This window comes from Talpa europaea, assembly GCF_964194135.1.
Source record: "Talpa europaea genome assembly, chromosome: 7".
NCBI lineage: Eukaryota > Metazoa > Chordata > Mammalia > Eulipotyphla > Talpidae > Talpa > Talpa europaea.
In genome coordinates this window covers 126,429,326-126,441,381 of record NC_140074.1, presented here as the reverse complement: position 1 = coordinate 126,441,381, position 12,056 = coordinate 126,429,326, and the positions used below count along the sequence as shown (strand labels likewise).

The 12,056-nt window shown below is 35.7% G+C and overlaps 1 protein-coding gene across 2 annotated transcripts in view; it reads right to left on the bottom strand.

The window, feature by feature from the left end:
- Positions 1-12,056, bottom strand: part of HELZ (helicase with zinc finger) — a gene marked incomplete at both ends in the record, with an annotated part of 123,875 nt that overhangs the window by 75,680 nt on the left and 36,139 nt on the right. For both annotated transcript variants that reach the window (XM_084236911.1, XM_084236912.1), the window contains 2 exons: positions 3,178-3,308; positions 4,663-4,996. In XM_084236911.1, coding sequence (XP_084093037.1) covers positions 3,178-3,308; positions 4,663-4,996 — 465 coding nt within the window. The remainder of the gene's footprint in view (positions 1-3,177; positions 3,309-4,662; positions 4,997-12,056) is intronic.

Below are 12,056 nucleotides of genomic sequence, written 5' to 3'. Positions count from 1 at the left end.
ATAATAAATTTCATTTATCTATCTGTATTCCACCTTACTCCAGAAGACTTTAAATGGCTAATGATTTCCCAGTATAATCCCAGACACATAACTTTTAATTACTATTTAAATTACAGTGTTGTAGAATCTCTTCCTGCTTGAAAGTTTTCTTCTACTTGCCATTTAGTCTTTTTTTTTTTTCTGGTTGAAGTAACATTGGTTTATTATATTACACAGGTTTCAAGTGTACAGACTTACACATCAACATCTGTATATACTATATTATGTTCACCACTAAAAGTCTAGTTTCCATCTATCACTATACAATTGCCCCTTTTACTCAATTTACCAACCTCCCCCTCTCCTTTCCAGTAATCATTATTTTGTTCTCACAGTCTAAGAGTTGGTTTCTGTTTCATTTTCTTTGTTCTTTAGCCACCACAGATGGGTAAATTCATATAGCATTTGTCTATGTTACTGACATTTTCCCACATGACACCTGCAGTCCGTGTATTTGGCTATATCATTATATATAATTTTCAGAAGTGAACATGCCACATAAACATCTAAAACTTTAGGGGTCTCAATGGTGGCCTAGGGGTTAAGTCTCAGCACTATCACCTCCAAGGCCTGAATTCCTTCCCCAGATAAGAAGCTGACCCACATGGCATAGCAGACCTCTCCTCTCTCACCCACTGCTTCCCTCAGCAGTGTATTTCAGTAAATCTGCCCGTTCTGCTCCCTATTTTGTCTCTGGTGGATCATCACACCCCCTGCACCTCTGGCCTATGCCCCAGTTCATCTATGCAAAAAAAAAAAAAAAAAAAAAACTTTAGTAGCCCACATTAGAAGCCCTAATTTTCTTCTTTAAACTTGACATCCTAATTAATTTAAATGTGTCACATGTTAAGCATGTTGAAGATTCAAAAATAAATAAGACACAGTCTTCTTCCTTTAAAAGCTCAAGAGACTAATGAGAAAAGAAATGTACACAAATGACAAAATTTGGGTAAAATTATGCTTGAAAGCATGAAACTTACTGAACCGCGCTAACTGTGGGCATTCAAAAAATACTGCTGACATAGTGAAATGGAAGGATCTGGTTCAGCTACTTAAAAGAGAAAACACTTGAGCTTTCTTAAAGGAAGAGAGATTTTCAATAAATCTTCAATAAATCAATATTGGGTAAAGATTGTTTCAGATAGAGAAAATCACTTACAGACAAGACAGCCAGTTTGAGAGAGGGAGAAGCACAGCATTTAGTGAGTATAGTTTCAGTTTTACAAGATGAAAAAGTTTCAGAGGTTGACTAGACAACATTGTGAATGTACTTAACATTACTGAATTGTACACTTAAAATGATTAAGATGGTAGGTTTTACATAGATTTTACTATAATTTTTTTTTTTTAATTTTAAGGATTTTTAAAAGATAAGGAGGTAAAGTATACAAACTTCAAGGTAATTCAGAATTGCTAAAGTATGGGAATTTTTTTTAAAGGGAAAAGGAGGGTGTCAAATAGAAAAAAACACAAGTCTGAAAAGAGTTTTGAAAAGCATGGTCAATGAGACCACATAACTTTTTACTGGCTACTCAGACTTTACCTAAATGACAAGGAGAAGTCTTCAGAGACTTGTAAGCAGTGAGATGAAATAATTATTACAGAAACTACCTCTGGAAGAAATATGTGGGTTGGGCCAAAGAACAGAGACTCAGATAGCAGGATGAAGACTGACTAGAAGGCTGTCGAAACAGCCCAGTTCTAAATTAAGCACTGGCTGTGAGAGGAAAGGATGCAGAGAAGCTGAATCAAATGAAAACTGAGACGCCACTGGACTTCTATGATTAGCGGATCACTGCTTTCAGGAGAGTGAAGACATGGAAAACAGGGGCCTCCCTGGAGGCGCAAGGGTTAAGACACAACCTATGAAGCTATCCGCTGCCACTGCAGCACAAGGTAGATCCCCGGCCAGGGAGCTACCCACATGGCTCAGGAGACCTCTCCTGACTCGCCCTGCTGCTCCCCTCAGCAGTGTGCTTCGGTTGGTTTGCCAGTTCTGTTCCCCACTCTGTCTCTGATGAACCCTCTCACTCCCCGTGCCTCTGGCCTGTACCCCAGTTCTTGTATGCATAAATAAATAAATCTTAAAAAAAAAAAAGACATGGAAAACACAGACTGAAGAATGAATAACTACTACCAGAAATAGTAGACTATTCCTGCTCAAGAATTTAGGCAGTGGAAAGAGATCAAGCAGTAAGGGCGCCTGACAACATGAGAGAAATGATTTGGTTTTGGGTTTAAGTCATATTTTGCTTTCTCTGTTTGTAGGTCCAGAAGAAATGGAAAGTGAGAGCAGTGATATGTACCCCTATGCAGCCCATAGACATTACCCACACAACCCTCTGTGCTCATTCTCCCCAGCTACCAGCTGGAGGCCAACACCCAGGGTGACCTTGGATACCACACAGTGAAGATACGAGACCCCTCTATCAGAGATGAAATAGGGTCATCCTGTCATGATTGGATTGACATAAGTGATAAAGAAACTTCTATCATAGAGAGCCACTAAGATTAAAAAAAAAAAAAAAAATGCAGTGAGCTGAGCCCAAGCAGGAGCTGAGCCCAAGCAAAGCCCACTGAAAAAGATAAAAGTCAGTTGTAGTCATTGCAGCTATTATCGCTGTCATTCCTGAAACAAAATGCAAGTATCATATTTAATTAGACATAAGCATGTGCTGAATAGAATTTCTTCAGAAAATATTTACTCAACCATTGACTTGAGAGTAGTTTCTGAAGTAGTATCTTCCATGACACTTTCTCCATTTTGGTAAATGACAAAAATGCCTTCTATAGTCAAAATTATTTTAAATTAACTACTTGAACCATTTCAGAAAGGCTCTAATTTCCTCCATTCAACTTCTACTGAGAAATATTCCTAAATTACTTGGCACCCTATCAAATTACAGCTGTGAGAAAAGCAACAGAACTTATTTAGACTCTGAGGAAAGTGAAGAAAATGGATGATGAACCTCAAATGTTTCAATCTAAGGATTCTTTTACTCCTCCTGTCTCAGCTAGTACAATATGTCCTTAAAGTACACTGGCAAACTTCCTTACAAAAGTATGCTTGAATTATTTGACACAGATATTCAATTTAACATTAACATAACTTCCTTTAATACGATGTCTTTTCTGTACCTGTTGGGACTCCAAGGTATGGTTGGAGTCATAGTGATGTCTGGAAATAAAACCCCATTATCCTTGATCCTGTCTAGCGCATAATGCATTTCACAGAGGGGTAATCGATTTAATTGAAACTGAAGTTCAACCTGAAACACAAAAATGAAGTATTTGTTTAAAAAAGCATTAAAGCAAACCAATACTTCTAGCTCACAAGAATACCCCGTGGAGACAATCTTTTAGGGAAGCCAAATCTAGAGATTCATTTAAAGTTCAATCATATTCTAAGAATAATTATATGGCTAATATTTGCTTTGTATATTAAATGTCAGACACTGTAATACATATTTGACATAGATTACCTCATTTAATAGTACCAATGATGCATATATATATACTACCTAAACCTCATTTTATATCTAAAGAAATTGAAGCACTTACAAATCACTTAATCTCCTAGATAAAGGTTATCTGATTCCACCACAGCTATAAAGAATATATTTGATAAAATTAATAGAACATCTATGAAATACCATCTCTCAGATGATAAAATTTACTATGAATGAATAATATTCATCAAGTTCTGTTTAAAAAGAAAAAAGTTTAATAGAGCTTCCATATGATCCAGCAATTCCACTCCTAGGTATTTACCCAAAGGACACAGAAACATCAATTCCAAAGAGCACCTGCACCCCTATGTTTATAGCAGCACTATTTACAATAGCTAAGCTTTGGAAACAACCCAAATGCCCAAAAATAGATGAATGGATCAAGAAGATGTGGTACATATACACCACGGAATATTACTCAGCATTCAAAAAAGATAAACACATGCAATTTGCAGCAACATGGATGGCGCTGGAAGGGATCATGCTCAGCGAAATAAGCCAGAAAGGAAAAAGAAAAATACCGGATGGTCTCACTCATAGCAGGAATCTAGAAAACTTAAATAAGGGACCAGGAAAATGAATAACTATAAGAAAGTGAAAATCAAAAACAAACAACTATGAACCAGAGACACTCTATGGGTGGTGGGGGGCGGAGAGGGGAGGGATTGGGGTCAAAATAAGGGGATTGCAATTGTATGGGGAATACAAAAATAAAATTTATTTTAAAAAAAAGAAAAAGAAAAAAGTTTAGGTTTCCAGCTTCATATGACAGATTGAGCAAAGAGTTCACCTAAGAATCCAGAAGACAAAGTATACAGGAGCATTGTTCCAGAATGTAATTTAGTTTCTTTTAACCTGTTCCTCCATTGCTGATTTAAAACTCTAATCAAAAAACTCAACCTTGTATAAAACTGGAAAGTTTTACCAATAGATGTTTCTTAGATCAAAGAGAATAAATTTTCTTTGTTACCAAAAGTCCAATTCTCCACCCATGTGTATAACATGCCAATTGTAAAGGCTCTGATTATGGCAGAAGGTGGCAAATCAAACCAGATGGAGAGTGTCAGATGACAAGAAGATTACAGACAACACAGTTGCTGCCTTCAAAACATACCTGTGTATCATAATCAGGCCGAAGATTAAGTTCTTCACAACATTCCCTGGATATCCTTAAAAATATATATTCTTTTGTCTTTTCTTCAATAGTAGCTTCATAAACCTTCTCTTTGGCTCCCTGGGTCTGCACTAGCTTCTCTTTAGGGACTGGCAATAAATAAACAGCATTGACTTTGGTCATCACCAGCCGTCCAGCCAAAGTATCTTCAGAAAGTGTTTTAGTAAGTTTAAAACGACCAAAAAGTTGTCCATTCTGAGCATACTTTGCACCTCCAGAAACTCCAGTGAGCATGAAGCTTGCTAGAATCTGCAATTGCACTTTAAGGTTGAACCTAAATCAGAAGTAGAAAATGAGTTGAATATTTAGAATCAAAAACTAGAATTAAAAAAAGTCAAAAGCATACAAAAAAAAAGAAAATTTCATTATCAGTTCCACTCCATTAAGCTGCAAATTATATACTCTCTTTCTGCTTTTAATCCAAGATGGACAAAACAAAACCTTTTTAAAAAGAATGAACACCTACAAAAGATAAGGCTCTCTTGTGAGTCGAGAGCTGGTGCACTCATTCACGCCTCTGTGCATACATGTGAGGATGAGAGAGAACACATGTGTGAAGGAAGTACAGAGAATCAATTAATCTACATGGTCACGAAACAGGAAGTGAAAGAAACACTTAAACTAACTGACAGCTTATCTCTTGAGATTTTGAAAGGTACTGTGAGAGGGAAAACAAAGTGGTAACAATGGAGATGTTTTCAACTTTTCCACAGAAGGTTTAAAAAATGTGAATGGAAAGAATTAAATTGTTTTAAAATCTGTATTTACCCATTTGTGAAAAAAGGCTATACTTTTTAACCATACTACTGAGCTCTTTTCTTCTCGGATCTTCTTTTGCATCATGATCGCAAGAATATCTAATAAATTCCTAAAGAAAAAGATCCTCTTAAGGGATCATGCTCAGTGAAATAAGCCAGAAAGAAAAAGAAAAATATCGGATGGTCTCACTCATAGCAGGAATCTAGAAAACTTAAATAAGGGACCAGGAAAAAGAATAACTATTAGAAAGAAAAAATCAAAATCAACAAACAACTATGAACCAGAGACACTCTATGGGGTGTGGGGGGGGGCGGGGAAAGGAGGGCTTAGGGTCAAAATAAGGGGGTTGTAATTGTATGGGGAATATAAAAAATAAAATTTAAATTAAAAAAAAGAAATAGATCCTCTTGTAAAGCATTAAAAATTTCTTTAATGGAAATATCTGCGTTGTTTATGACATTAGGAAACCAAATATAATTAAAACACTACTATTAAGTTTTTGAAAGTTCACTTATATACTTTTTAATAAAATTATAAGGCTAGGGAAATACTTTCACAGAAAAAAATTACTGAAGGAAAATAACATATCTAAAGAGTTATTTATGCATATAACAAGTCATAAGAGTTTACAAACTCTATTAGTAATTTGAAAATACATTTATAGTAAAACTCTTAAGGCTCCAAAAATATGTGTAAAATTTTTTGGACATATTTCATGTGACTTTATATGAGGAACAAATTAATTCCAGCAATATTTGCCTCTACATATATGATAAGTGGAATTATTAAAAATAACATTTCACTCATTCACTACACATGTCAATAGACCTGAGCTAGAAAGAAATACAGATTTGTATGTTACATAATTATCTTGAATCTTTACAGATAGGAATTTAACACTAGGAGTCTATAAAAATAAGTCTTAAGATGAAAATGAAACAAAAATAAACTACATTCCCCAGTTAATATATAATCTGTTTTCCTAGTTTTTCTAAATAAAATATGTGCTTTAGAAAAGAACAGGAACCATATGTTATTCATAGTTTCTCAAATGAAGTTTAATTTTTAAATTTTTCACATCTATATAAGTGAGATTTGGGGTCTTAACTTTCTCAGATCAAAGAAATTTCTTACAACACATTCTTGATTCACAAATGATTACTCTGCAAACACTTTCCTTAAACTCCCTCTTCCATTGACTGTAAAGTCATACTCTCCTACCATTTCTTTCTACCTTCCCAACTGCTCTTCCATCTAAATACCATCGCACCTTCTGAAAGCTCTGTGCTGTCCTTTTGCTTAATCTGTACAGTCCCACCAGAGAGATCTCTCTCCCCTACACCTCTCAGCTCAGGGCTATAAACCCAACTGCCAAATGGAAACCTTGATTATATAACCTGCAAGCTCAACAAGAGAAAACAAAATCACCATCTGATTTCCCCACATACCATGTAAAAACCAACCTTCTGTGTATTATACAACTTCAGGACCGGCACTACCATTCACCTAGGTGTCCAAGCCAGAAACCAAGTTATCCTTGACTTTGTCTCTCTCAACCTTCATTCCCCCATCACATAATCACCAGGCCCTTTAAGTTCTTTCTCCTAATTCATCTGCATCTCAATATACTTAATTTGGATGACTATAACGAATTCCTAACATGGCTGCTTTTTTCAAATCTAGTATGCAAACCATCATCAAGAGGATCTTCGTAAAAATGCAATGATAAGGGCCTCCCCTGGTGGCGCAGTGGTTGAGCACTGGGCTATGAAGCTGCCCGCAGCCTGTGCAGCGCTGGTTTAATCCCCGGCTACCAGCGAAGGTCCCACATGGCGCACAGACCTGTCCTGCTGTGCCCACTGCTCCCCTCAGCAGTGTATTTCATCAGTCTGCCTGTTCTGTTCCCCACTCTGGCTCTGGTGAATTCTTTCACCCTCCCGCGCTTCAGACTGTACCCAGTGTTTGTATAGATAAATAAATAAATATTTTTTTTTTTTAAGAAAAAAAAATGCAATGATGAGAAGCAGCTTCTTATGGCTCTGAGGGTAAGGTTTAAAAGCTCTCACCACTCAACCACACGCGTGCCTTCCATTACAACGACTAACAACTTGCAGCTTTCCCCAGAAATTCCTGCTCTTACTCTCATATCCTGTTTCCCCTAAATAAATACCTTTGTCTTATTTCTTCACCTGAAATTTTTTATCTTTTTTTTTTTCAGAATTCAGTTTCAATGCCATCTTGATCCCCTTACTTGACTAACCTCATTCTCTCTACTAATGTGAAGTAGGTACCTCTCATGGGGGCACAGAGGAAGGCCCTTGTACCTTCCTCTAAAGCAGTGCCAATCACACTGTGTGCTAATCACACACCATAGTTGTTTAAGTCCGTCTCCCCTCTATTTACAAACTTTGGGGGAATGAGAAAACACCACTTGTTTGCCTTAGAATCAGCAGTCACTAGCCTAGAACTTAACAGAATATTCATTAAGTTGTGCTCACTAAATTAATTTTACATTTTTGCAGTAATCTCATTTTTCCCAAATGTCATATTTTCATTGCAACTACTTTATATTATTCCCTAAGAAATTCTTGAATTTTATCAATTAATGTGGACAATAAAGTTTTACTATTACACCTACTTTAGAATCTGCCATCTCAAAAGACTTGATTACAATTTAGCATGCATGAAAAATTAATCTTACAGTTTTAAAGCAATAAGAGAACACACTTTTGGACATTTAGTTGTATCTTGCCACAAAACTCTTGAAGTAAAGACACTAGAAAATAAAAGAACCAATTTTTCTAAAAGATTAACCAATTAAAACTAAAATTACACTAGTAAGCTTTCTTAGGCATTTAAAATATGAATTTCTGAGATTTAATAACTCAGAAATATCTAAAGTATAAATCACATCTTAGAGTTAGATTTTTCTTAGAGAAACAAAAAACAATCTTTCCATGACTGCATGCCACAATTTGAAATCAACCTTAAAAGTTTTAGAGAATGGCAGAATAGTAGGCAACCAAATTTTCAACCAATTTAAAACCGCACTTGATAGAACCATGGTTCTATCAATCTTGGCAGTAGTTGTATCCCTTGAGTGTTACTTAAAGAAAATTTCAAAGCTGTCTAGCTAATGTCACGTCATGCACTTTTTGACTAAATGAATGACAACAAAAATCCACGAAGCAATAAGCCAATAAATAGGTTTTTGAGGCTGAGCAACAGAACCAGGGTATAACTGAGTAAGGCCTGGCACACGGTCATGGTAAAACTGCCTCCCCTGGGGCCTCCCTGGTGGCGCAAGGGGTTAAGCACTGCACTATGAAGCAACCCGTAGCCTCTGCAGCACAAGTTCGATCCCTGACCGGCCAGGGAGCAACCCACATGGCACAGCAGACCTCTCCTGTCTCGCCCGCTGCTCCCCTCAGCAATGTATTTCAGTCAGTCTGCCTGTTCTGTTCCCTGCTCTGTCTCTGGTGGATCCTCTCACCCCCATATCCCTGCATCTCTGGCCTGTATCCCAGCTCTTGTATGCATAAATAAATAAATCTCTAAAAAAAGAAAACCAAAAAACTGCCTCCACACCTAGGCCTGTCATGCCAGCCAGTAGTTAGCACCGAAAAGTCACAGCAACATGACCAGGCACGCACCACACAATTCAACAGATACAGTGGTTTCAGCCAAGTCGATTTCTTTTCAAAGTACTACGTATTTTAGAATCAAACAGATTTTACTTCAATGCAGAATCATTATTGAATACCTATCGAGACAGCTAAAGAGGATTTTTTATTTTGAAAAACTCAGAAGCATTTTCTAAAGCTTAAATGAAATACAGTATTATCCTGACCACCCCCACACATGTCACACTAGAAATTAAGAAAGAAGAAACCTCAATTTCTGGACTGCTTTTAAAGACCATTTTTCTCTTAAAAACACTTGATTACTAACATCGACCTCAAACCAAAATATATTTTGTCTAACCTTGAGAGACTTCATTTAATCTACTTTCGAGGCAAGAATGCTAAAGTGACCGTGTAAAAGGTACAGTCCAGTCCTTACAATCAAAATGTAAGAAACCCTTGAATCTACTTTTGTGATTAGAACTATTCTGCTTATATTGTCAGAGTTCACAAATGACCCATACTTTCTCTGGTACTTGGGAAACATCCTACCAATTGTGGAGTAGGTTTGATTTCCAGGTCTATAGGCACATTTCAGTTCCTGCAAAGTACACTGTTACTGTCAATACTCATTCAAGTATTTAGAGGCACCAGTTCATTACCTATAACATTGCCTTCTGGCTTTTAATTGGGTCTTAAGCCACAACAAAACAATCTTTACAATTCTAATGGTTACTTCAGTTTGCTCTATGGCTAGTATTGATTAAACAGACAAGTAAAATGACCCAATCAGACAGACACACCACAGCATGGCCCCCAATGAACAAGTCCAACCTCTGGCCTGTTACTGTATATTCCTTGACTAAGAGGTTTTTATAAGAACAAAATATTAAAAAAAAAAAATTATCTGACAGAGACTGTGCACAGTCCACAAAGCCTGAAATATTTACTCACTGACCCTTTTTAGGTAAGTATGCTGATTTCTATGCTAGAAGCATGTTTTATAGCTGCATGCACATGTCCTTCAAACTCATTTTTAAAAATATTTTAGGTTCTTTGTACTTACTTAAAAATCAAATGAGTCAAATTCAAGGCAACATTAAAGTGCATAAAAAGGTAAAAAAATAAAAATAAACCTTTTTAAGCAACTTTTGAAATTGTCAAAGGCTTATGAAAATCCTTATAATGTATATTTGTTGTTAGTCCCTCTTCTACCTGCACACAGATGCCTTCCTGTTGTCTAATAACTAGCAGGATTTTCTTTTTTGCATGTGTACCCATTCTATACTGTACTCCATTACACTTTATAAGCCTGCCAAGTTTATAAATATAATTTTCTAGCCTTCACATGTAGGGTTACCTCTGGGTGAGCGTATCATTGGAAAATTACCAGAATTCTCTGACACAATATTTACTTGTTACCTGTTAGACATGTAGCAATAAATCCTCATTACTATCTTTAAGGGCCTTCAAACCTCTTGTGTAGTCTACATATACAACACATCAAAAGTGATCATGAGATTTGTAACAAGTTGTAAATAACCTTATTTGAATAAGTAACTATAATCTAAAAACTTCTCTTACCATTTCTTACCACAATCTTTCTTTTCATATCTAAGGACAATTTTATACCATGATCATCAAATGCTGCAATTAACAATGTGCTAATTTCATTTCTTTGTTTACTTTTTCTTATTATATTAAGTGGTCATTGTAGAACACTTTAAAAATAGAGAAAACTATATATAAAAATCACCTAAATTCTAACAACCAGAACATTTTGCTTTAACTCTTTCTATTATGTTTATATACAAATGCATATAAACACAAATATACAAATTAGAATTGCAGAGGATAAGGTTTATAACTAGTATATTATCCCCTTAATGCTTTACCATGAGCATCTTCATGGCATTAAAAATTCTCCAAGGAAGTAATTTCAATAGTTCTATATTTGATCACATTACTCTTAATTTATTTGACTTACTCTTCACTACTCTCTGATGTCAGTGTTATGTTTGTACATAACAAAATATGTAAAACATCCTTACCTTTACCTCTGACTATTTCTTCAGGATGATTCATCCTAAGTACAATGACTATATCATAAGGTTCAAAGTTTCTAAAGATCCTGAACATGAACTGCCAAACAGCACTCTGAAATATGTACCAACTTAGTTTGCCACCAGCACTCATATCATATTGCAGGTCTTCTCAAGATTTTGCAAGTTGCTTCAGAGTGAACTTTCATCCACTTACCTTCTTGACAGAATCTGATTGCCACAATTTCGTAGGATTTACTCTTTCTTCTATCCCGACAACTTTCATTTTCAAAAGTTTTTTAAATATTTAAATTATTTTTAAAATATTAATAATCTTTAAGCATACAGGTCTTTTATTATAATTTCTTAGGTATTGTAAAAAAATGATCTATAAATTTCAATAAATTATTTAAAAAATATCATATAAAATTTTTTTCTGACTTTCTATGTATTCCAAAAAAAATTTATGGTTCTAATAAGTTTTTAAACCCTGTTTTATCCCAATATTTATGATTTATCATAGTGTTCTTTCCTAAGAAAAAGGAATCTATTATAATGTAAATCATATACTTGCATAGTAATGTGAATAATGTGCACTAGGCAAGCCACTGTTCCTGTTATTTAGTAACTGACAATTTCAATGGGACAATCTATAGAAATAGTTGATAAAAATCTTTTTAAAAGACTATCAACATACCATGATTTAGAGTCTTAGTGTAGGGCCTCCCTGGTGGCACAAAGGGTAAAGTCTCAGCACTATCAAGCTATCACCACCCACTGCAGCATGAGTTCAATCCCCGGCCAAGAAGCTGACACACAAGGCGCAGCAGACCTCTCCTGTCTCCCCAGCTGCTCCCCTCAGCAGTGTATTTCAGTAGATCCTCCAGTTCTGCTCCCCACTGACTCTGGT